The sequence below is a fragment of the Pipistrellus kuhlii genome, unplaced genomic scaffold (genome assembly GCF_014108245.1).
Source record: "Pipistrellus kuhlii isolate mPipKuh1 unplaced genomic scaffold, mPipKuh1.p scaffold_m20_p_9, whole genome shotgun sequence".
Lineage (NCBI taxonomy): Eukaryota > Metazoa > Chordata > Mammalia > Chiroptera > Vespertilionidae > Pipistrellus > Pipistrellus kuhlii.
In genome coordinates this window covers 31488859-31515616 of record NW_023425595.1, presented here as the reverse complement: position 1 = coordinate 31515616, position 26758 = coordinate 31488859, and the positions used below count along the sequence as shown (strand labels likewise).

Genomic DNA, 26758 nt, shown 5'->3' with positions numbered 1-26758 from the left:
CAATCAACTAGTATCTGAATTAGGGACAAATTTGGGCAGAAAAATACAATAGATTTGGGGTTTTTCTTTCTTCAGCTTCTGACCTATATTTCCAACTTAATATCCCTCTGCAAAAGAAACAAACTGTTTGGCTTCCTCACACTTGGCTGATTTGATCAGAATTGTCCATTTCCTTGTGTGATTATATGGAAGCAGCTATTAATATATGACTCTGTCTTCTGGCCCATTGATGAATCCATTCAACTTGGGGCATGTGCTCACCCCTGGTCTAGAGTCCTTCTCTAATAAAAACAGATTCCAGTTTATCCCAGGAGATGTAAACTTGGGATCACTGATGGTGGCCATTTTTCTAAAACATGAACGTGGAAAGAGAAATCTATTCCATAGCAGAAGCACATTTATAAGACGGGATGAAGAAACTGAGTCTCTGATTCTCTGGTTTCAATCCATTTTGGATACTTGAATATACCTTTATTATTAAGTCCTATAGGATCCTGCTATTTCATTTTACTATATCCCCATTGTTAAGCTAGTTGGAGTCGCTGTGTTAATTACAAGCTTTTTATTGTATTTATTTATTTTAAATTATTTCTTTAAATATATTTTATTGATTTTATACAGAGAGGAAGGGAGAGAGATAGAGAGCTAGAAACATCGATGAGAAAGTCATGGATCAGCTGACTCTTGCACACCCCCTAACGGGGATATGCCCGCAACCAAGGTACATGCCATTGACCGGAATCGAACCCGGGACCCTTCAGTCCCCAAGCCGACACTCTATCCATTGAGCCATACCTGGCCACAAGCTTTTTATTCTTAAGCAACAGAGGCCAAGGCAATGTGAGTTCAGTTTTGGACATCTTTCACTTTTCTTCCTAGTCCTGCTTGTATAACTTAACTGTAGACACAGAGGAGAGGAATCAAATATAAAAGGTCTTTCTTCTTTTGAACACCTCTCAGTAAATGTGCTCAGGGATGAAAAGGTTAATAGAAAACAATAGCAATATCAATAATGAAGCTGAAATGTCACTGCTCTTCTCCAGCTCACCAGATACTTTTTATATTTTACTTTTTCAAAAAGTCTTAAAGAGAATAATCAGTATAAGCTTAAAAAAAAAAAAGGTTTCATATGTAGGAGTACATATGTTTAACTCTGATAGAATTGAAAATCTTAATAGAGCTGATAACAATTATATCTGAATATTAATATCTCCTTTCTATTGATGGAAGAACCAATGATAATTTATAGAGGGTATTAAAATAAAGGATAGCTCATAAGATTAACATGTTGTACATACTTAAAATATATGCCCAATATCTCTCTTTTAAAAAATTATTTGAATTTAGAGACAGAGGGAGGGAGGAACATTGTTTTGTTGTTCTATTTGTTTATGCATTCCTTGTTTTTTTCTTGTATCTTTTATCTTTTATGTATCCTAACTAGGGATGGAACCTATAACCTTGGTGTATTGGATGATGCTCTTACAGTGGCCGGCAAACTGTGGCTAGCGAGCCACATGGGGCTCTTTGGGTTCTTTGACCCCTTGAGTGTGGCTCTTCCACAAAATATCGTATGTGGGCACACACATACGGTGCAATTGAAACTTCGTGGCTCATGGGCAGAAGTCGGTTTTCAGCTCTCAAAAGAAATTTCAACCATTGTGTACTGTTGATATTTGGCTCTGTTGACTAATGAGTTTGCTGACCATTGCTCTAACCAACTGACCCAGTGGCCAGGGCTACACAATAGATTTATAATTCAATGATTTGAGGTACTATTAGAACTGCAGTCTTCTAATTATCATTCATGTAATAATTCTTCCAAACAGACATGCTATATTCATACCTTTTGCTAACATTAGACTTGTCTGTCTACTAGGATATATTCTGTTTCTGAATACCAGTGGAGCAGAAATCAGCCTCTAAAAATCTGATAATGCATTGAGCTCCCAGAGTAGTAAAAAGAAATCTTCCTCCTCTTGCAAACCCATTTATAAAAACAAATCAAGATGAGGTGGTTCAGTATATTTGATTTCTATTTTGAAAAGTCACACTATTCTTTCTTCATAAGCAAACCAAATAATTGACTAGTATCTGATGAAAAGCAACAAAGGCACAGTCTAGCTCGCCCCCAAACCAGAAATGTCTTCACAGCATTTCCATTAGAAACCTACCCTGCAGCTGTTTCATTCACGTTAGTATTCCCTGAAATTGGGATCCACTATTGGACCTCAAATCTTTACTGAACTGAATCCTTTACAAAGTGGACTGGTTCCCTCCCTTGGCTATACCCCAAACAGAAAGTCCTGTGCTTCCCCCATACATTCAGATACAACTCCTACCATATCACATGAAGCAGCTTGTGCTCATTTAACTAGTGCCTATAATTCACAGCACTCTCAATGTTTGCTTTTAAGACATTACAACCAATCCTGCTTGAAAAAAGGTAGACTATATTTCCTGTGGGTTGTAAACCCACCTATTTGCCCTCTGTCTCTTCCTTTTGCAGAACTCAAGCACTTCACCCATTTAGTAGCCTCTCCCTCAAGGCTCAGGCACTGTACCCCTTGGTTTCTGTCAGTAAAACAAAAATAGGCAAATCTCATGCCTGAACCCTGCCTTGTGGTGAATTATCACATCAAATTGGAGGTGCCAGGGTAATAATTTTCAGGGAATATGCAGGCACTTTACCCTTCTCATAGCTATTTGCCTCTTCCCCTTCCAGAACACTTTTATAATTATTCATCAAATTAGTTTTTGAATAAGATTAGAACTAAATGTTATCTAGTCTTTCATGCCCCTTTGAGGCAAGGGGAGCTTATTTTTTGCTTTGATTCTATGAATAAGATTCAAAGTTCCCTCATTTGTTTATTCACACACACACACACACACACACACACACACACACACACACACTGCTAGACTGAGGGTACAATGGTGAACCAGACAAATAAGGTCTTGTTCTTTCTTCATGGGGTTCTTAGAAGAGAAGGGCACATAAATACCCTAAAGAAAAGGGTTTTTCATATGCTTAAAAACTCCAATCTTCTTGCCTGGTCTTAACAATCAGAAAATATGAAATAACGTGCCATCACTTAACCTGTAATTCTTCTAACAAACAATCATAGCTCCAAAATGATCTTATAAGTAAAAAAAATCCCAAAGCCCCCCCCCCCCAAACACACACACACACACACACACACACACACACAAACAAAACCAAAACCAAAACCCCAAAGCCCCCAAAGAATACTTAACAAATTAAGCCATCCCACTCCTTAGTTCATTCTAGGTTTGAATGAATTTATCAACTTTTCTCTGAACCTTCCAAGGATGATCCTAATAAAACAATAGTAAAAGAACAATACTGACTTTTCCCTAGCCTCTTTTGCTAAGTGTCTATGGACATCTAATGGGAAGCACTTCCTACAGAACTATTTCTCAAGTCCATAAACAATTCCCAGGTACTCTACCCTCCACATGGCTACTTGCCTACCTGCCTCTTCCCCCTCTGGGCCACTCTGAGTCCTCCCCACAAAAAGACACACGGCCCCTCTACTTTAGGTCAGCTCAGTGCTTTGCCAAGACCAGGTCTGTGACTGATGCACCAGTCCATTCCCCTTCTGTTAATGCTCAAGAAGTGACTTGGAAGCCTGGTGGGCAGAATGAGTTTATTTTTCCATTTTGGCCTTTTTTTTTACCTCTTTCATTTACTAACAAAGTAGAAAGGCAGTTTTTGCTATTATTTATTACAGGAATTACTTTACTTCTGTCCATACATCATCTACTATCTTCTTTGCTGTTCATTCCTTCCCCAACATTATTACCTTCACATCTAAAGTACATCAGAAATTGTGTCTTTATGTTGTAGCCTCTCGCAACAGGCAAAGCCATGAACTCTTCATGCTAGTCTTGCAGTTCATTTCTAGACACAACCGTCCCACATCACACTCCTAAGGCCTTCAGTGAGTTATTTTTGCCACACACAGCAATCACTCATAGGCCAATAGCACAGATACAGTCTTAAGTTCCCCTTCACTATAGATACAGCTCCCAAACTGGCTTCTGTGCCTAGTCCTACTCTTTCCCTCACACTGCCTCCCATTTCTCCTTCTGCCACAGATTTAAAGAAGACAAAGGCAGGGAGAATGTTACATAGTTACCAGAACAATTCAGACTCCCTTTGTGACACAAAAAGATCTAAACTTTAGCTCAACTAGCTTATAGGCGAGCGAGTCTTTTTCCTGGGCATTTTGTTTTTCATTTTAAATTATCTCGTCTCTATCCTGTGGTCACAATCCCAATTCTAATCCAAACAAGAGACAAACCTACAACAGATACACAGAATACTAAGTAGCCCAGAGTTTGCCCTGGGAGGGCCACCTTCTGTCTAAAGAGCTCTAGACTGTGAGGAGAGGCCTCGAGACAGAGGCCCTGCTGTAAGATGCTGGCTGAGAATGTGAGATAGGAAGGTAAGATGGGCAATATTCTCAACTTGCCTTCCTCTGTCCCTGAGAAAGGAACACAAGTATGGGATGGATCCGAGATCCTCACAAAAACCCTGTGAGGTAGGAGAGTATACAGCCACTCCACCCATTTTTCCAGAGGCTGAAAAGCCTTTCAATTGGGTGGGAAGTCTCAGACCCAAAAGTAATGAATGACACGCAGACATGTGACCCGAGAAGTGAGCCTTGCCGATCTTGATTCGTTTGAATGTGAGAAATAAGTTATAATCTCTACAATCTGCTTTCAATAGCTCTGCGAGAAATAACTTACTCTATTAAGGCCATTTCAGTTTTCTCTTCCACAGAGTGAAACTAAAAACAAGGCTCACAGGTTCTCTGATTCTTCCAGCAAGAAGGAGACACAGGCCTCCTTAGAGCTTGAGACAGTGGTGTGCCCAGCTCGTGCTGAGGAGGAGGGCCACTGGAGTGGTCTGGGCAATCCGCAACGAATGACTCTAGTTTGCATGTCAGAGAGCAGAGCTCAAACGTTTGCTCATCAGCAGCAAACCTCAGGGGAGGCCTCCTCCAACTGGCCTCTATGGAGCAGCCAGCTCTGGATGTGAGCTGGATTTTTTTGCCAACAGGTTTCCAGAAGGTAGGATCTACTTCATCGTCCTTCATGACTTAGTTATGGCACCAACAGGGACTGAAAAAGAGGGGCCTGAGCTACAGAAAGGACAAGTTCTCCTGTGAGAGTCACTGGGTCCTTCACCATCAGCCCTGTCATGCTTCCCTCACAGGGACAATGCCCATGTGACTAAGCCTCACCTCCTTCACATGAGAAGTTTAGTGAGAGATGTGGGCTGAGGAGCAGCAGACCACTGGGCCAGGCAGAGGAATCCCAAATTCTACGCTCAACTCAGTTTAAGGGAACCCTTGTCAGGGGCGGGGCCCTGCGAGACCCCTGGGGCCTCTGGCTGGATGGTGGGTCTCAGTCCTCTCCGTCCAGGGAACAGATGGCCAGAGGGGCAGTGTTGTTGGCACCGATGCTGTAGCAAGGACTAAAGTAGGGCAGGAGGCGCCCGGGAAAGGGGTGGTGGGGGAAAGTGAAAATGTGGGAGCCGTTGTCGGTCACGTTGTAGAAGGAGATGTCTTGGGCCTCATAATCCAGGAAGACACCCACCCGCCGGGGAGGGACTGGCAAGGGCAGGAGGGGGTACTCGTCAGTGCCTGCCCGGTACTCATTGCCCTTCCTCAGCCTTATCACCCAGAAGCCATAGTTGGGGGATAAATAGACCACCTCCTTCCGGTCGACATCTTCCTTACACACTCCCAGGCCCCATTCAGACCTGTCTCCCACCTCCACCTCCCAGTAGTGCCGGCCTGAGGAGAGGCACTGGCTGCCCAGGACGATGTTATAGCGGTAGAATCTCTCAGGATTGTCGGGCAGTTTCTGGTTGGTGTCTCCATAGCGCACGCACTTTCTGTCTTCAGACACGATGAGGCGGGAATAAGCAGTGTCGGGATCCAGGCGCACATCAGCTAGGGACAGAGATCCCGGTTGGCAATGCTGGTACAGAGCAAGGGGCCCTAGGAGAGGTCTCCCTGATAAATACAGCCCCGGATTTCTCAGTGACGGGTGGGAGCGGGGCCGGTTGGGATATTCAGAAGACACTGAGCGGTCTTATTTTTCTGGGCGGGGACCCTCCCACTGCCCATCACAACCTCCCCCAGCACTCATTACCTGCATACGTCTTCAGGATCTCCCTCAGGCCCGGCACCCGGCAATCTGTCTTCAGTTCCAGGGAGACTGGTTCTGGCCGCTGGAAGCTCCAAGACTTGCTCCTAATAGAGGAGGGGTAAGCCCTGGGTCGAGGAGTCTTAGCTCAGCCACATGGACCCTCCCTTAGTACAGGGAAGAGGGGCTTGGCAGGGAGGTGCCATTCCCCAGCATCACCAGGCAAAGGCTGTGATGCGTATTCGACGGAGAGGAAGGTTTGTGGCACAGACAGAACATTCACCTGACACGGGGAGAGGAACCGCTGTGCCACACTCAGAGCTTAGAGACTAACGGACACGTCTGTGGTGTTTTTCCCTCCCTGAGAGATCTATTTGAAACCACATATTTTATAACTTTTCTGAGATTCTTATTGGTAACACTTGAAACGAATCTGATCAAGTACAAAGAAGAAAGGTGACTAAAGCTCCTTTGGCCAATGAGAGGAAAGAGGGAGAAGATTATGGAGCAGCCCCCCGGTTCTCTGCCGCATGGGTCTCTGTTCCTTTCCCACTTCTGGCCAGGCCCCTCCCGGGGCTCCAGGGATGGGAACGTACCTGTTTAAGACCTCCCGAATGCCCTGAAAGGAGAAAAAAAGAAATGCAGCACATGAGTATCTGCTGTTCCTTGGAGGGACCAGACAGACATTAAGCGCCGGGAGGGGGTTTCTCTAAGGCAGTGTTTCCCAAAGTGTGGTACACGTACCCCCAGAAGCACGGGAAGAGTTTGGTGGGGGTACGCGCTGCACCGGAGTTTGGTGGGAATATGCACTGCACTGTGCTTAGCTGCACCTAATATACCCATTTTTTTTTTTTTTTTTTGACAAGGGATACTCAGTGTTACAAAAATTATAGAAGGGGTACACATATGTCAAAAGTTTGGGAAACACTGCTCTAAGGGAAAGGGAGGCACAGAGCAAGGCTGGAGAGAAGGTGTGCAGAGGTGGACGGGAGAAGCCTATGGGAGGGGAGGATAGGCTGAGCCGGACTGGCTGTCTCAACAATCTGGCCAAAGGAGCAGGAGTGCAGAGCTGCCTGAACACCGCCCCGCCTACCTGCCTACAATGGGCCAGGGCATCCAACCAACCAGGGGCAGGAGAAGTGCAGGGATGGAGGTGGGTACGGGTGCACTCACCTGCAGCATCCAGCGGACAGGCCTCTGAGACCTCTCTTCCAGCTCTGCGATGAGCCGGCACAGGACCCGGCTCTGCTGGATGAGCGTGTCGTGACTCAGCTCCAGTTTCTGCCTCGTGTCCCTCTCCTCCCGCTCCAGGCTGGCGAGAGCTGAGGCTGCCTCTGCCTCCAGCTGCTCACCGGGTGGCTTGTGCTTTAGTAACTGCCGATACTTCTCAAACTCCCACACGATACTCTGCTTTCGGGTTTCCACCTGTATCTACACAGCCAGGATCGGAGAAAAGCGCTGATATTGTTCGTGCAAGGGCCACCAGGGACTGTGCAAGCCCCCCCCCCCCCCCCTCTGGAATGTTTTGGTACCAACTGTATGCCTGGCACTGTAGAGGCCAAGTTAAAGGCTACTATTTTTCTTATCTTCTGTTCTCACATGCTTCTGGGGCCCTATTACTGATCCTTGTCCACTTCAGTAGGGCCCAGGCACTATGTGCTCTAGACTGTTTCCTATTTTCAGAATAGTATATGCTACTTTCAAAATAATGACCAGAGCATTACACTTGAGCCTCTAAGGCAGGTAACAACTACACTGGTAGATGCTTTTGCTTCCTACTGGTATTATCCCGGTTCAATACGCTATTTTTGACTGGTTCAGTGTTACCTTCTGTTGACCTAAAGTTCTGATAGTTTGGTAGTTACGGCCACAAATTTATTTCAGAGGCGATCTTCCAGTGTACGTGAGGTGTGTATGAGGACATATGAGGTTATCCCTACATCACAATCTAGAAACTGGAGTGAGAAGAACGTGGCCAGCCTAGGGCTGCACAACCTGTGGAGGAAGCTGGCATGAGGATCCCTGGCTCTGAGTTCAATCCCCACATTGTGCTTCTAGAGATGACTAAGTCACCATGGCCAGCTCCAGGACAACACCGGAACCACCCAAACTCCTTCCCCAGGCGGCAACCTGCCTTCCAGGTGGCAGTTCGTTTCCTCTCACCAACTTCCAGCTTCCAGGCCTCTTCTTGCTCTTTCCTCAGGTGTTCCAAAGCCTCGTGGAGTTTCCACTGAAAGAGAGAAAACCCCCAGCCTGGTTGATAATGAGGCTTGTTAAGTAATGGGGGGAAAAGCGTCCCTCCGGTGATGAGCCAGAATGAATGCTGGGAGCAAAGTGATGCCAAGGAGGGAATAGAATCCTGCCCACATGACATCCAAGGTAGCTCTCGTTCTGAGAATCATTTCAATTCCCACAGTCTCTAAATTTCTGCGGAGTGAGAGAAAACGTCTGTTTCCAAGCTCCTTGGACTTCCTACCCAGCATCTTTATACTTGTCTTCTACATTACCCTATGGCCTCCTAAAATCTTCCTATGCAAAGTGTGGACTAAGATGGTCGACAGCATCAGCAACACCTGGAAGCTTGTTAGAAATGCAGAGTCTCGGGCCCACCCCAGACCTCCTGAATTAGAATTAGAATTTTAGCAAGAATTTGGGGTGGTTCAAATGCTCATTAAAGGTAAGAAGCACTATCCTAGAACACTCATGCAAAAGATTACTACTGGAAAGCATAAAGTACTCTGATGATGATATTAACCATTTTGTTAAAAAGTTACCAATGCCACACATACGCTTAAATACTAAATAAACATTCAATACTCAACCTTGAGACTGGGATTATCCCCATTGTACAGATAATAAAACTGATGCTGAGAGAGAGAGAGAGGGAGGGAGGGAGGGAGGGAGGGAGGGAGGGAGACATGCTCAAAGCTATTCAGCTAGTAACTGGTTGAGCTGGTACTTAACATGCTTATGTGATACCGCCTTCTCTATTCTAATACTCAAAACAAAATGAGCAAGTAAATACTTTTAATTTTGTAGAAATTCTTCTCACATATAAAACAGCTAATTCTGGGAATTTGTGTTACACTCTTACATTCTAATCTCAACTTCCAGAAAGGAAATTAAGACCAGTATTGCATCAGAGTTATTGGCATAATGATTCTGTAAAGGTATGTCAACACAGACAACTGAGGAAAGTATAAGAAGCTGGAAGTCGATAAGGGTAGATTAAAAAAAAAAAAAAAAGGAATAGCAGGGGTGTCAGAGATGATCCTCCCTACAGGCCCTCCACAGTGGCCCCCCCCCCCCCAAAAAAAAAGGCCTGAAAGAGGAGAAAGAATACTGGCCCAAAAGCAAGACCTGAATCATATTTGATCTTCCTTTAACTAACTTAACGAAAAGTAAAACCTAAATGTTTCAGCCATAGTCTCTTCCAGCTCTAAAACCAATTATCATGATCTCAAATTTCTAAGCCTCAGTTTTGTGTATAAAATGATGGGGTTAGAGTGACTCACACAATGTCAAATGAGTATTTGTGGCATTGCTAGGGGTTTGCAGTTCCTGATAGCTGTAGCCTTGACTACCCCATACCAGACTCATTCAAGGCACCAAGAGCTCCAGCTAAACCAGACTGCGTCTCCTTCAAATTCTCGGTAAGGAAGCATCTACGGGTTAGGCATTAAGCCATTTTGGGGTTGGGGATGGGGCACGGAAGTGGGAGGGAAGGAAGTCAAAGGAGGTCATAGATGCAAGGAGAGACGTGGCTCCCTGTATCAGGTCCCAAGGCTCTGTGGACACAAGGAGCAAAGGAATCAGTTCTCCTTTGATCTCTGGGGCCTCTGGTCAAGTTCCTTATTTAGACATAGCCGCGTGAGAGGCGGGGGAGAGATCGGGGTAGCTAGCCTCGGCCTCCCACCTTGTACTCCCAGGCGACATCCTCCATGGGCACGACGCTGTGGGCCTCGTGCTCAGGGGACCGGCTGCAGGTCTCACATGTGACCAGGCCATCCTCTTTGCAGAACATCTTCAGCTGTTCTCCATGGAGCTCACACACATCGCCCTTCAACCCCATTCCTGGGTGCAGGCCTAGCAGGCAGACTTTTTCTACCACGTTGGCCAGCTGCCAATTAGGCCTCAGGTTCCCTGGCTGGACGGGAGTCCGGCAGAGGGGACACGTGTAACCCCAGTTCTGGGATTCCCCCGGGACCTCCCAGAGCCCGGCGAGACAGCTGTGGCAGAAGCTGTGGCCACAGTCGATGCTCACGGGCTCCCTCAGGTAGGCCATGCAGATGGGACAGGCCAGCTCCTCCACAACGGCTTCCACCAGCGCTGCCGGGTCCATGGCTCCTGGTCACACCCTCCTCGGAACATGAACAAAACCACGCGGAGGCACTGGAGGCTGAGAAGAAGAAAAGAAAAACAGGTAAGAGGAAAACGTAACAGAGGGCAAAGGGATCCCTAAGTGGGATAATTCATGTGTGGGGAAAAAACCAAGTTCCTCCTTCCAATCCTTCCTCCGTCCTTTACTGACCCTCTTTAATAAACCCTGGCCTTCCCAACAGAAGTTCTGACCGGGCCCTATTACTCACACCACAGAGGGCCATCGGGGGATGCTGGAGCAAGTGAATGCTGGGAATTCTCACTGTTCATCCATTCAGTCATCTCTGACCCTTCTCTGGGGTCATGAGACCCACCTCAATCATGCTCTTCAAATCAGCATTATTCCTCTGGAACTTGGATAAGGTCACAAAGATGGGATGTTTCAGTACCTAAACTAAGGCCAGAAATACCCCTAGTCCCACTCTCCGGTAGGTTTATTCATATACTTATATACTTCAAGGGGCAAAAAGAGGCTGTGTCAGAAACCCATTGCCTACATACTCAACTGGCAGATAAAAAACAAAGGTCATCTGATGTTAACCAAACCCATATGATGAAGGCATTCCCCAGGAAGACAGAGGGGCAGGGCACTAAGAGCTATCACAATACAGGTTGAGATCTATGATTGAAAGCTACAAAGATCAACAGGAGAACTAAAAATTAAAAAAAAAATAGAATGGAAAACCTGGTGGGAGGTAAAGAAAGAGCAAAATGATAAATCAAGAAATGCGGTGTAAATAAGGATATTATTTAGATTTAGATTTCTGCATAAAAAAAGTTAAAAGCGTGGTCTCTGTAAAAAGGATTTAGAGGTGGGTATCTACTACTCTTAGGATATAAAATCTGCTTCATTGTTTCCTTTGTTCTGCATAAATTACTTGGACGAAACTTTATTAAACATTTAATTGCTTCGAAATTGCCTTTGGCAGGGCGGGGAGTCAGTCTAGGAAAGACCTTTTATTTTTATTTTTAAAAAAAAATATTTTTTATTGCTTTTTTTACAGAGAGGAAGGGAAAGGGATAGAGAGCTAGAAACATCGATGAGAAACATCGACCAGCTGCCTCCTGCACCCCCCCCACTGGGGATGTGCCCGCAACCAAGGTTCATGCCCTTGACCGGAATCGAACCTGGGACCCGCAGGCCGACGCTCCATCAACTGAGCCAAACCGGTTTCGGCTAGGAAAGACCTTTTAAAGGGAGGGGGCAAAGCTTGGAAAAGCCTTGCATGGGGGGTGGGGGGGTTTGAGTGGAGGCGGCGATCTTCCGGGTTCGAGCAGAGGTGGGGGGCAGGGGTGGTAAACCCTAGGCCCAGGGCCGGGGGCAGGGCCCCAGAACAGCGGCAGAGTGAGGAGACTTGGCAGGACCTCTGACTTCCGAAGCGGCACGGCTGTCTACCCACCTCCCCCCTCAGACCGCAGTAGCGCCCATGGCGACCGGGGAAGTGGAGATGCCACGTTCCCACGGCCGAGCGTCCGCCACGTCCGAGGCGGCCGGACCGCAGCACTTACCGCCCGCGGGCACAGGTCCCCGCCGCCGCCGCCGCCGCCGGCTCCGCGGCCTCTCGCCGGCTCCTCGGCCCTACGCCCGCCCTCAGGCCCCGCCCACAGGGCCGGAGCCAATGAGCGGCGGGCGAGGGCCCGGCGCCGGAATTCGTCCAGCGGCATCTTTGTGGAAGCAGCCAATCACAGACAGGGATCAGGACAACCCTAGCCAATCAGAGGAGGGGACGGGGCCTCGGCGCACCTGTCTGGGCATGCCTGTTTTTTAATCTGTTATCTGGATGTTTGTGTCCCGTTCCACCCGCCCGGAGCCCCTTAAAACCGTAAACGGACCCAGGAGGCCGTCCCAGGACGAACCAAACCGAAGGGTGGGGCTCTGGGATGCGGGCGCTCAGGCTCGGTATTAGCGGAGGCCCAGTTGGTTCCCGGTCCCAGGAGCCATGGACGTCCCGCGCTTCAGCTCCAGCTGACCAGCGGCTGTCCTGAGCGGAGCTGTTCCTTCCGGGTGACGACATCTAATGCTGTTCCTTTGCCAGTTTCCTGTGTTAAATTCACCAACATGTGAGATCAGCTATGCCTGGTTCAATGACTCAAGGTAGCGCAGGTCTGAGCACACAACTGAGCTCTGCAGTTTTCCAGCAAGAGAAGCGACCTCTCCTGGCTCCAGGCGGCGGATCCTGGGTTTTTACAAAACCTTCTTCCTGAGTATTTTAACAGGCAAGGTTCATCACTAGTGCTGCAACACGCCTTAAAGTTAGAAGCAGATATTGGGAGCTGCTGGAGTGAAAGTGAAATGGATGCTTGGTCACAAGTTGTCATTAAAAAAAATTTTTTTTTTAATTTTGTTAAACAACTGATACCCCTCCCTCACCAAAAACAGACAGCCAGGCTTCTATACAGACATACAGCGTCTAAAGGGAATGAATTGGATTTTTCTTTGGACTCCCTGCACCTTGTCCTTTTCCTGACATTTAGGTGTGTACTGAATAAGCAGATAAAGGCACATGTAATCTACATGGGAAATAACAAGGAAATCCTCCAATTGAAGCTCATTTCCATTTTTTAAAAAATTTCTTTTAATTGAAACTCTGGATCCTCAGGCCAATGTCAGGACCCAGGAGACGGTTGAAATTCTGAAGGGTGAGGCCCAGAAAATTTCTGAGACAAATGGGGGAGCAAAAAAAGAAGAAAAGAGATAACTGAGGTCTGAGCTGGACCTTCTGCTCCACCTGAATCTGGAGAAATGGCTGCCAGGACAGAATAGGGAGTGGATTCATTGAAACAAGCCACTTTAAACATTTATTGACCATCAGCTTTTTGCAACATTTTGTGCTGGATGCTGGGATTGCAACTGAGTCACACAGTCTCTGCTCTTAAAAAGCAGAGGATCAAGTTGGTTGTGTTACAGGGCAGTAAGGAGCTCAGAAAATTGCAGGGCAAGTGGAATAGGGAAACAGACAGGAAAGTTAATGTCAAACAATGTGGGAAATTTGTAGCCAGTTTATAAATAACAAGCCATTATCTTCCCCAGACAGGAGCAAATGGTTAACCTCTCTAAGGAGAGAATGCAGAAAAGGAAGGGGGAAGGTGAAAGGAAAAAAAGGCCAGTTTTATTCCCGAAGCAGAAAATCCAGCAGTTTTAAGGCTTGACAGGATAAAATGGCCAGGTGCTTCTCATGAATTCTGGGAAGGCCACATTAAAGTAAAAAGCGTCCTTGATCTGTACCAAAATATTCAGCAGAGGAATTCTGAAACCTATAGATAGAAGGATTTTGATGGATTTTGATATTACATTTAATTAATCCATTTTGAGTTTATTTTTGTATATGACATAAGAAAGTGGTTCAATTTCATTTTTTCTATGTATCTGCCTAGTAATCACTTACTGTAGAGACTGTCTTTACTCCATAGTACCAGTATAGTCTTGTCTCCTTTTTCATAGATTAATTGATCATATACTAGTAAGTGAGGATTTATTTTTGGGCTATTTTGTGCCATTGGTCTATATACATTGTATCTGTTTTTATGCTAATACCATACTGTTTTTTTAAAATATATTTTTTTTATTGCTTTCTTACAGAGAGGAAAGGAGAGAGAGAGCTAGAAACATGGATGAGAGAGAAACATCGATCAGCTGCCTCCTGCACATGCCCCCTACTGGGGATGTGCCCCAAACCAAGGTACATGTCCTTGACTGGAATCAAACCTGGGACCTTTCAGTCTGCAGGATGACTCTCTATCCACTGAGCCAAACCAGTTTCAGCCATACCGTTTTTTTTGTTTATTTTTTAATTTTGGGGGGTGACAGTGGTTAATAAAATTATATAGTTTTCGCCATCTGTATATTGATTGTATTGTGTGTTCACTCCACCCCAAGTCAAGTCTCCTTCTAGTACCATGTTTTGATTATTGTTGTTTTGAAGTATAATTCGACATCAGGGACTTGTTTTTTTCTCCAGATTTTTTGGGCTCTTTGGGGTCTTTTGTGGTTCCATATAAATTATTGTATTAGTTGTTTTAATACTGAGAATACCATTGGTATTTTAATAGGGGTTGCATCAAATCTATGTATTGTTTTAGGTAATAAGGATATTTTAATAATATTAATCCTCCTAACCCATGAAAAGGTATATTCTTCCATTTATTTGTATATCCTTTAATTTCTTTCTTCAATATCTTACAGTTTTCAGAGTACAAGTTTTTCACTTTCTTGGTTAAATTTATTCCTAGGTATTTATGCTTCTGATGCAATTGTAAGTGGGATTGTTTTATTAATATCTCCTAATTATTCATTATTTATGTATAGAACACAACAGATTTCATATATTAATTCTGTATCCTGAAAGTTTGCTGAATTCATTTATTCTAATAGTTTCTTGGTGGACTCTTTAGGTTTCCTATATTAGAGTATTATGTCATCTGCAAATAAAGTTTTACTTCTTTCTAATTTGAATGCCTTTTATTTCTTTTTTCTTGTCTGATAGCTGTGGCTAGAATATTCAATACCATGTTGAATAGAAGTGATAGTGATAGTGGGCATCCTTGCCTTGTGAAAATATTAAAACAAAAATATAAGGATAGAGTGTTATTTTAAAAGCCATTCCATGGTCAAACTTACACAGTATTCTTATTGCTGACACAAGTAAAACACTTCTTGAAAAGTTCCTTTGGAAAATAGTCATTTAAAAATGGAAACAGCATGGTGCTTGATGTTGGTACCAAAAACGTAAGGGGATCTTCCCATTAAACATGTCTCAATAGAAGTAATAGAAATGTGAGTTATGAGTGAACATCAACAAGAAAACCAGTAATCTCTGCATTAAGAGGGAACTAAAAAGGAATCTGTAAACCTCCTCCTTTAACTGTGCACATCAGTGTCCATCCCCCCTACCAAAAAGGAGGATAAGATTGCTCAGAGGTATGAAAAAAATTAACTTCATAATGTTAAGTGCTTTAAGTTAAACAAAAGGAAAAGAATAGCCAGTTGGAGAGTCTGCCTGTTCCATCAAGGTTAGGAGTCAGGGAAGATCTTAAGCAAGGATGTTTAAACAGACATCTGAAGGCTAAGTATTAATCAGAACAGGAGTAAAATTAATGTCCTTTCCATGGGTAAAAATATGTGAAAGCTGAAGGGTGAGAGAAGGCTTGGCACATTGTAGCCGTGGGGTAATTTTGGTACATCTGGGACTCAGTATGCAAAGGGAGGTAGACTTGCTGGTGATGGGTTTTAGACGTACACAGAGGTGACTCATGGAGGCCTTATGAGCTGGGGTAAGAAGTATGATGCCTCATGTTGTTACCAAAACTTTTCATTCTATGTCACTGGGAAGATACTACAGACTGACTTGTGCTTTGAAGGTTACACTGGCCACAGTGGAGAGTAATAATTGGTAAATGGAAAAATATTCAGGGAGGCTGTCCAGTGAACGAGTTATTCTAATGATCTTATTTTGGCTTGAACTGGAGTTAAGACAAAGGAGATGGAGAAAAAGAATCTAATTCATGAGCTATCCAGGAGGAAAACAAAGAAAACTTGATGGTTTTTTAAAATTATTTTTCAATTGAAATGGTATAATTTCAATACCATTTTGTATTGGTTTCAGGTGTGGCTAGACAATTATATACTTTACAAAGTGTTCCCTTGGATTATTCCAGTACCCACTTGACACCGTACATATTTACTACAGTATTATTGACTTTTTCCATATGTTGTACTTTTCATCCCTGTGACTATTTTATAATTGCCAATTTGCACTTCTTAATCCCTTCACCTCTTTCACCCAGTCCCTCAATGGCTCCTACCCTCTAGTAGGGGGAGTTCACTGTTGGGGGATTGGGTCCAGTCTCTGTGTCTATGAGTCTGTTTCAATTTTGTTTGTTCATTTATTTTATTCTTTAGATTACACATATAAGTGAAATCATATAGTATTTGTTTTTCTCTAATTGACTTATTTCACTGAGTATAATACCTTTTAGGGCCATCATGCTGTTGCAAATATCATTTTTTAAAATGTCTGAGTAATATTCCATTATATATGTACCACAGCTTTTTTTTATCTATTTATCTATTGATGGGCACTTGGGATCCTTCCACATCTTGGCTATTATAAATAACACTTTGATAAATATAGGAATGCCCTCCCTTCTCCCCCCCCCCCCCCACACACACAGAGAAGTGTGACGATTAGTGGTTTAAGGAAGAAAGAGCTGTCTTGAGAGAAAGGGAGAGCTAAGGTGCATATATTCTTTCAAATTAGTGATTCTTTTGATAAATCCTTATAGTGGAATTGTTGGGTCATAAGGCAATCCATTTTTAATTTTTTGAGGAACCCTCATATTGTTCTCCATGGTGGTTGCATCAATCTGCATTTCCACCAATATTGCACAAGGGTTCCTTTTTTCTTTTGCATCCTCGCCAATACTTGTTTGTTGATTTATTCAAGGTGGCCATTCTGACAGGTGTGATGTGATGTCTCATTGTAGTGTTAATTTGCATTTTTCTAACAATTAGCCATGTTGAGAATATTTTCATATGTCTATTGACCATCTGTATGAAAAGGACTTGGTACTTGACTGGATGTGTTTGGAGAGGGAAGTGAGAGAGAGACAGGAAAAAGGTGGAGAAGATGGTTTCTAGATTTCTAGCTTGGGCAACAGAATCATTTCTGTGACAAGGAACAAAGCACACTGGGGCACAGACTGGGGACCAGAGATAATGAGCTTAGCTGGAGGTACTGAGTTTAAGGTGCCTTGGGGGCACCTAAATGGTGATGTCCTATAGACATTGCCATGCCTTGAGTTCAGGATATTGGTCTGAATTGTTTGGGAGATAAAAACTGTGGGAGCAGGTGGTATTACTCCCACTCTACTCACGGTTACCATGTGGAGGGGAAAAGACAGAAGGTCGACCAGGGTCATAGCTTTGAAGAACTCCACTAATAATGTGAGAAGTAAAGGACAGAGAGCCTCTCAACTAACTCCATCTTCTTGACATTTGTGCTCAATCTTTTCTAGCTCCAAAATACACATTTTAAAAACTCATTTGAGCTATCAGTTCTTCCCACTGTCTATTTCCCTGCTTCTCTTCAAGTGCAAAATTATTTTAAAAAGTTATCTACATCCAGTTCTCCATTTCTTCCCAACACACTCCTCATTCTACATTCAAAATTCTGTTCCTACAGCTTGCTTCACACTTATCCCAAGGTAACCAGTGGCCTCTATTTTCACTCTATAAACTGCTTGATCTCTCCGCAGCCTCTGCACTTCTGTGTCCCCCCCCCCCCCCCCAAACACACCAAACACACACACACACACACACACACACACACACACACACACAGACACACACACACACGGGCGCTGCAAACCGAAGCAGGATGATTAGTGGTTCAAGGAAGAAAGAGCTGTCATGAGAGAAAGGGAGAGCTAAGGGCAGCATAGTACTGTGGAATGAGTTGATTCCTCAGGACCTTAAGGGGCTGCAACTCCCCAAGATTGCCACAAGAGGACAGTATTAAGAAGTGAGAAGCTGCCTGAGCACAGCTCTGGACACCCTTGGATAGTGCATTCTAAGCTCAGGTAACAATATCCTTGTCTGTGTGTGCCCACACTGCCATTCCAGTAGCTCCTTTCCCCCCCAGTGTGGTTCATTCCTTTTCTTCTGTCCAACCTACAGCACTTGCCTTCCCTCTAGTCTCCTGAGCTGGCCTTACAATAGTAACAGAGCGCAGCCCCTTTGGGTAGAATTCAGGGCTCAGCTTTCCCGGGTCACCTGAGCAGAGCGTGGCTCCCAGAGAGCCTGGAGTAAGTCACTCTTCATTATTCCTCACACTCCCCAAGGTCCCAAAAAGCTATATATGGGCGGTGGCTTTGGACAGAGATACTGTAGGTGAGTGCGTTAGGCTCAGCTCAGGTAGGGTAGGTGAAGCTTGACACAGAGACCTGTAGGACAGGAGGCATTTCTGAGGAAGCCTGGCCTTTGTGAGACAGCCTGGTTGCTGGAGAGTCTGCCTGCTCCTACACCTTCCAGATGACAGAGGCCTGAATTCCAGACCTTATTCAGAGACCTACCCAAAGAGGAATTTCTTCAAACCACTATGAGACCTATTCTGAACTTTCAACTCCTCAGTTCCAGCCTCCCACCCTTCACTGAAGAAACAAGGCAAGCGAAATTAATTTACCCAGGAAAATTATGTGTGGTGATGGTGGTGGTGGTGATTGGTAATGAAGAAGGAAACCGATGACTGGAAGGATAAGCTGGAGTCACACTGTGAATGGCCTTTAATTCAGACCAGGTGATTTCAGCTCTATCTTGACGGCTTTGGGAGTCACCTCAAGTTGCTAACTAGAAGCCTGACATGGCAAGTTTGCTGTGTAGGTGGTGGTAGTGATGTGAAAGGTGGATTGACACAGACTGGGTTTAAAGTCAGGAAGATGAGATAGGAAGCACTTTTCATAATCAGAGCAGAGTGGAGGATGTAATGAGGTTGGGAGAGAGGGAGTGTGTGTTAAATAAGGGGAAAAGCCATAGTAGATTTATTGGAAAACAAAATTACACCTGGAGGTGAAAGAGTGGAGAAATCAAGGTGGGACTAGACGGGACTGGATGTCTTGAGTGAGTGTTTCCATTCAGAAAATGTCTCTCTTTGGGGCAAGATGTGTATGAGGATAGGCTATCAAGTAGAAGTATGAAGAGGCAGCAGGTTATCCTGCTGGATCTCAGGACAGAGGCTTAAAATACTGAGTGGTCTAGGTAGAGAAAAGAAATTGAGCCTGGGATGTTATGGGTTCATGAGGGAGAGGAGTGGGGGGAGAAAGGTATGCATGTGGACACCAGATAGCACCACCAGCCACATGGACTGATGTTCTTTCCATGTCTCATGTGCATCTGGTTTACATGTTGCATCCCAGACAAGCAGAATCTAGGTCTGACTGTTATGTGGGCCTTGAGAAATCCTGATGAAAGAGTCTGTTCTTTTTTTTGAGTCTGTTCTTTCTTGGGGCTAAAATAACAGTTTTCTTTACCCTCTCTCCCCCAGAACTTCAGATGAGCTTTCCCCAAATTTCTTAGATTAAAAACAAACCAGCTTGGGAAAAGAGTATAATAGCCTTTTTTTTTTTTTTTAACTGAATTTCTGGATCCCTCTCCTGGAAATTCTGGAGTAGGACCTGGGGGTAAGTTCTCAGTAACTGTTTCAGATGAAACTATCAGGGAAGTCTGAGAAGTGCTGCTCAGGACTAAATAAAAATTTGTCTCTTGAAAGCCAGTCCCAGACTCAATCCCTGTTTCCTGCCCTAAATCAGATCAAAGTGATCTTAAAGGCAACTACAGACTGAAGCTCAAACTCGATCCAAACCAACCCTAACCCCACATGCATTAGAAGAGCTGGGGTTAGTGTAGATGGGAGATTCTGTGCAAGGCAGTCTACTCTGTTGGGGAAGTGGCCAAGGTCAGCTCTGGATGTGAAGAGCTGTTGAATATGCTTTCTGAGTGTGTCATCACACACTGAGATTAATGGACCTCCAGGGAGGGATGCACAAGGATGATTAGAGTAGAGGGAAGATGGAGTTCAGAATTAGTGTACTCAGTCTTTCTCTTTGTTACTTCGGTACTTCAGTGGTCTGTCCTTATGTCCTTTCTCTCTGCTGAGCCACTAACTGAAGGATGTTTCTCTTTTTCATTTCATAGTCGTTGGACTCGGATGCAAAAGCCTCAGCTCTTAGGTCCTGTCATGGCTACTCCAAATGGAACTGTGGTCCACCCAGCATACTTCCTGCTGGTGGGCATCCCTGGCCTGGGACCTAACACTCACTTTTGGTTGGCTTTCCCACTGTGTCTTATGTATGCTTTGGCCACCCTGGGCAACCTGGCCATTGTCTTCATCATCCGCATAGAAAGGCGCCTGCATGAGCCCATGTACCTCTTCCTGGCCATGCTTTCCACCATTGACCTAGTCCTCTCCTCTGTCACCATGCCCAAGATGGCCAGTCTCTTCCTGACAGGCACTCAGGAGATTGAATTCAATGTTTGTCTGGCGCAGATGTTCCTTATCCATGCTCTGTCAGCAATGGAGTCAGCTGTTCTGCTGGCTATGGCTTTTGATCGCTTTGTAGCCATCTGCCACCCACTGCGCCATGCTTCTGTGCTCACAGGGCCTACTGTCGCCAAGATTGGACTAGCTGCCTTGACCAGGGGATTTACATTCTTCTTCCCACTGCCTTTCATCCTGAAGCGGTTGTCATACTGCCAAACACATACTGTCACACACTCCTTCTGTTTGCACCAAGATATTATGAAGCTGTCCTGTACTGACACCACGGTCAATGTAGTGTATGGACTCTTCATCATCCTCTCAGTCATGGGTGTGGATTCCCTCTTCATTGGCTTCTCCTACATCCTCATCCTGAGGGCTGTGTTGGAGCTGTCTTCTCGGGGGGCAGCACTCAAGGCTTTCAACACCTGCATCTCCCATCTCTGTGCCGTGTTGGTCTTCTATGTACCCCTCATTGGGCTCTCAGTGGTGCATAGGCTGGGTGGCCCTACCTCCCTGCTCCATGTGATGATGGCTAATATCTACCTTCTACTACCACCTGTGGTCAACCCCATTGTCTATGGAGCCAAGACCAAGGAGATCCGTTCACGGGTCCTCCACATGTTCTCACAGGGTGGCAGGTGAGCAGGTTAATCTTCCCAGTATCTTCAATTCCTACCAAATATGGGAGGACAAGGATCCTGTTCACCGTTGTGGTGATTGGATCATCCATCCCATTGGGCTGTCATTTAGTTATCTAAATGGATCTTGAATTCTGTTTCTAGGAATGTGTCAATATATAAGAACTCATGACTCAGTCTGAACCAGCCATCCTAGAATGGTTACCCTAGTGTCTCTGCTCTGGTGGCCTTGCCTTATTTCCCTCCTCCAACTAGAAAATATGTAGTTTTTACACAATAAGGCTATAAATGCCATAGCTCAGGATAATTCCAGTTTTGATATATGATTTTAATTATTATTGTTCCCATGAACTCATGTCATTAAAATTGTTTTGGTCATAAAGCTTCTTTTTTGAGTCCCAAGTGGTTATGCAGGTTTTTTTTTGTTTTTGTTTGTTTTTGTTTTTGTTTTTGAGGGGCAGGGGTGGGGGTGGAAGGGAAGGTGATAGTAATTGAGGAGAAGGGAGGGAGTTGGTACAGGAGATGAGGTAGCTCACATAAAGTGTTTACATTTCTGGGTTGTATTTATGTGGAAGGAGCTATGAGAACAGGGTTTGATGAGGGATAGGAAGAGAGAGAATGGGTTGTATTTATGTGGAAACTGCCAATGCTCATCAATGTGGCCCTACTGGAGATTGCTTTTCCATAAGAGTACTCTGTATTCTGAGTGTGATAATGAGTGTGTAGGTATATTTATGTGGGTGTATGTGATTTTTAGTGTGTGTGTGGTATGCGTGAGTGTGTCTGTATACATAAGAAATGGGCCAGTTGTGCAGTTGGTGAGTGTGATAGCTATGACTTGGCATATATATTTCATGAATAACAGATCTGATTGCACATTTATTGTGTTTATATGATCTCTGTTAGTTGTTATGTGATATGCACCTATTTGAGAATGTTGAACAATATCTTTATGAGTATCAGATGAAAATTTTGCCTCTATCTTTTCTTCATATTTGTAGTATGGAAAATGTAGAGTGTAATATGTAGAATGTAAAATATTATATATTTGTAACAATGTAGAATATGTAATATGCATGAGTATATGGAATGTATGGTATTAGGATGGCAATTTGATGTTTATCTTTGGGCATATGCCTGTTGTGCATAGTATTTGTGATATGAAATAATTTTGTGTGATACATGTGTCTTTAGTCACATGTAGGTAGAATGTAATGTCTGAAAGATATGTGTGTACACGTGTGTGTGTGTGTGTGTGTGTGTGTGTGTGTGTATGCAGTATTTTAGGGCATATGTCTGCTGCATATACTTCAGGATACATTTCTTTTATTTTTTATTTTTTGAACTCTTATTATGCTTCTAATAAAAATGAATCTGTTATTCCTGAAATGCTTGCATCTTCCTCTCCTTCTACATATTCTCTTCTTCTACACTGAGATCCAAAAGGAAATTGAAAAATTCTAGCCATGCTGTTGATGCAGGTGATACTTACAGGTCATCGGTCTTGCCATTTTTCTCTTAGTGAATAGGTACTTCTTTACTGATTCCCACCTGATGTTCTCACTAATCTCATTCTCTCTCTTCCTATCCCTCATCAAACCCTGTTCTTATAGCTCCTTTCGATGCTACTTGCAGTGAAGCCTGATAAAACTATAAATGTTGGACTGCTCAAAAATAAATGCATTTCTTTTTTTAAAAAAATCTTTATTGTTGAAAGTATTATACATGCGCCTTTCCCCCACCCCATCAACCCTCTCCAGCACACCTCTGCCCCGCTCCCCAGGCCCTCACCGCCCATTGTCCGCAGGACACATTTCTTTTGTATGGTAGGTGAGGATTCTATGGCACAAGAATGAGTATACTAACTGTGTTTCTGGGCGGCGATTATTGACTGATGTCTCTATGTATTGGGGATGGCAATAGGAAGTTAAGGTCCTGATTATGGAAGTAATTTCCAAATCTGAGAGCAATGTCAAAGGCCCAGTTTCTTGGTCTGGGCTCAGCATGGGCATGGCTCAGCCTCTGGAAGTGATAGGAGAGGAGAGTGCTACCTCTTTACATCTTCTCAAAGTCCAGACCACACCTTCTTTTTCCTGACCACATGATTTGAGGTGCTTCTGTTACCTCTTCCCATCTTTCCTCCCACACTTTCTGCTCTTCCAGAGGCATTGAACTCTCTAAATCCCTGGCATCCTACCTCAATATCAGGTCCCAGTATCTTCTCCTTTCCCTTCCCTTTCTTGCTGATCTACCAAACATGTTTAAATGGCATTGGTTCTAGGGAGGTCCCCAAAACCCACTGGGGAAGCAGTGAACAAGAATGAGGGGGTTGGGGGCACTGGTATTAGACGTTTACAGGCTCTGGCATCTCCTAGAGATAAGAAATGTTCACATTGATGAAAAAGTAAAAAATTAAAAAATGTTCCCTGTGAAGAAAACAATGCAGGTTCATTTGAAGCAGAGGAAAAACTACTAAAGTAGTACTTATGAGGTTAAAATCCTGAAAATATCATAAAGTGGTATACCATATAACCACCCTGGATCTCATTTCCTCTTCTATGTAATGAAATACTATAATAACAATGATGCTATAAAGCTCAAATACTATAAATATCCTTTATAAGTTGCCAAGTATTGTAAATGTGCAATAAACTATTATATTCATGTTTGTTTTATTGCTTTAGGAAACATCCACCTTCTGGTCTTTGTGAATAGTGCCTCAGAAATGTGCATCACCAGTTTGGCCTGATTTATTGTTTTAATAAATAAATTAAAACAACTTTTTATTTATTTATTCATAAATTGTTTTCATGAAGCTTCAAAGAAGTTGAAATTCATTTTCCTGTGAAATTAAAATTTACGAGTGAAATTCAATGAAAGCACAACCTTGCCAAGAAATTCTTTTAAATGTGGTTGATATTTATATCAAGAAAAGAGATATTGTGGGCTTAAAATGAGGTGCCATCTAGGTTAGGATCACTAGCTTTGATATTTAGGCATGTTACTTAGCTTACTGAACCTCAGTAATTTGGGGGACAGTAAGCACTGTAAAACAGAAACATACTCCTGTGGGTGGTTGTGGGTTTAAATAGAATAATAGATGTGAAAACTCATGGACAATAGAAAGTGATCAATAAATGTTGGTGCCAATTCAGTCATTCCTCACGTTAAGTAGGTCTTGTGACTTTAAGTGAAACGCTTGAAAGGAAACCAATTTGACCACAGGCTAATTGATACAAGCAAGACTTAAGTTCATCAATGTTATAACAAAATGACATTATTCGAGGACCTGCCGTAGTTTTAAATAATAAAGCAAATAAAATAAGATACGCTTATTTTATTTTGACAACCAATAGGTTTTTGTATTAGAAAAATATTTAAAAGTATAGTCATCTTCACCTTTCATAACCACATTCTGTGCCACGGCCAGAGCCAGTCCCTGATCTATATTGCAATGTCCCTGGTTTTAGATGAACTCATGGCCTTCTTTTTTAGGAGATCTGGGGACATCTCTGAGTCCCCTAGAATCTCTATATCTAAATAACTGGTGGTAAGTGCAGTAACTGTTGCTTGAAAACCTGGCTAATAGCTCAATAGATTTAAGATTTCCTCTAGGCTCCTACAGGCTCTGTGCTTTCCTCTATCATACAGTTAGGGCTTTACATCCAACTGGATGTTTACCACTCTGTCACAGAGCTTAAATAGTTATATGACTGTGTGTTCATCCTCTGTTATAGAACTTAAATATCCATATGATAGTTGTTATGTCTCCCTTGAGGACAAGGGCTAGGTTTTCTTGTCTGCAGCACCGGGCATATAAGGTGCTCAATGGCTGTGGGGTTGGGGCCTTTCCAAGAGAGGGAAAGTCTGAGCAGTTTTTTTACTTTACATAAACAAATTTACTCTTATCCCACCACCTACTCTCATCTCTTCTTCCTTTCTCAATAAATTATAGTCCTTAAATTTTATAAAGTCCACGAAGTAGTTTCTGCAGCTATTAATGATCAATTATGATCCAAACATAACATTATATTGTAGGCAGAGTTTGGTTAAACATTCTCACTTCTGAGGCAAGATCCTTCTGTATTCTCCACTCATTATGTCATGAATCTTCAAGTTTTCTTGTCTGGCTGAAGTCACTATGGTTGACCCTAAGTGAGCACTGGATATGCAAAAACTAAGCTTTTCTGGTGGAATTTTCCCCAGTTTGCTCCCATGCATGTGCTGATCAGTGTTCAGATGAATTTTTGAGGACCCTCTACATATCCCTGGAGTTCTCTCTCTGTGTAGAACTCTCATCTCTAATCCTCTGCATTCAAATTCTAGCTAGCTTGGTCTTCCTGAACTCTCAGCTCCATATCCTCATATGAAGGTGTCCTCTGTCTGGGGCCTCCGCCCCTGTGCCACAGCATGAAAACTCTCTAAGGCTGTGAACTGAGAACCACAGGTTCACCTCATATGTTTCCCATGTTTCAGGGCTCATTGTCCTTTGTTGCCTGATATCCAGTATCTCCCAAACCAATGTTTTATATATATTGGACACTTTAGGTCTCTCTGGGTGAGTGTTACTTTCTGTTACTCCACCTTGGCCAGCAATGGAAGTTTCGGGGGTATTTTTAAAGTCTTCACACAGTGTAAGTCTAAATGGGAAGTTGTGGGAGGTGGCTTAAGGGAGATGACAAGAGTCAGGCTGCAGGTGTGAAGTTACCTCGAGCCCTTGTAAGCTTAAGTTTTGATGTGGTCTGAGTTGAAATGACCTGATTCGACATTGTCTGTTTGTCCACAGCTTAAAGTCAGCATACCCTGTGTTGTGAATTTAAAATTTACAATTGCAAAATTAGTCAGTAAAAAGTAAGAAGAAATCAACTAGAATTCACTTTGCTTTATTTGTAGACATTTAAAAAAATTTATTTAAATATGTAAGGTATTTACTTTCACATTCAAATTGTTTTCCAACTCCCTAAAATGTTCTCTCGCTATTTTTGTCCTTAAGAGAGAAAGCAGATGTCCTTGGTCTTATATGGCTGGCGTTGGTGTTAGGGGAGGATTAAAGAAATCACATTCTCCTTCCTCGGCCAGACATTCAGAAAGCCAGGACTAAAGAAGAAGGCAGAGGCATGGTCCCTGGGGACCACTGGTATGAATTAGCTAGACACAGGACCCAAAGGCTGGAACTAAAGAAGATGAGCTTTGGGGGAAGGCAGATGGGTCCATAAAGCTTGTTAAGGACCCAACCAGGTGCCACCAATGGAAAGAAGGTGGACAGTGACAGCTTCAGGAAGGTAATGAGCTGACACTTAGTCATGGGGTCTTCCTAAAAGCATATGTAACCTTTCCTCTGGCTGAGTTTGATGAACCTTGGAAGAATCTTGGAGAAAAGCCCCTCACATAGACCATGGACACACAAATGAGTGTTGTTGTTTTTTTGTTTGTTTGTTTGTTTGTTTGCCTTCCCTTGCTCATTTCCCATGTCTAACTTCACATTTGGAACTGGCGCAGGGCCCATCTGAGGAGGACTCTAGG

The 26758-nt window shown here is 43.7% G+C and overlaps 2 protein-coding genes across 2 annotated transcripts; one reads left to right on the top strand and one right to left on the bottom strand.

The window, feature by feature from the left end:
* Positions 1-3690: 3690 nt before the first annotated feature.
* TRIM68 (tripartite motif containing 68) lies at positions 3691-12181 on the bottom strand. Its single transcript, XM_036427118.2, has 7 exons — positions 12073-12181; positions 10100-10582; positions 8318-8413; positions 7357-7614; positions 6780-6802; positions 6190-6290; positions 3691-5987 (listed from the first exon to the last, which is right to left on the bottom strand). The coding sequence occupies exons 2-7, from the start codon at positions 10523-10525 to the stop codon at positions 5437-5439; spliced, it is 1455 nt and encodes a 484-aa protein (XP_036283011.1). The 5' UTR covers positions 10526-10582; positions 12073-12181; the 3' UTR covers positions 3691-5436.
* Positions 12182-20202: 8021 nt separating this feature from the next.
* Positions 20203-21294, top strand: LOC118713404 (olfactory receptor 51D1). The gene has a single exon (XM_036427885.1). The coding sequence runs from the start codon at positions 20265-20267 to the stop codon at positions 21237-21239; it is 975 nt and encodes a 324-aa protein (XP_036283778.1). The 5' UTR covers positions 20203-20264; the 3' UTR covers positions 21240-21294.
* The last annotated feature ends 5464 nt before the right edge of the window (positions 21295-26758 follow it).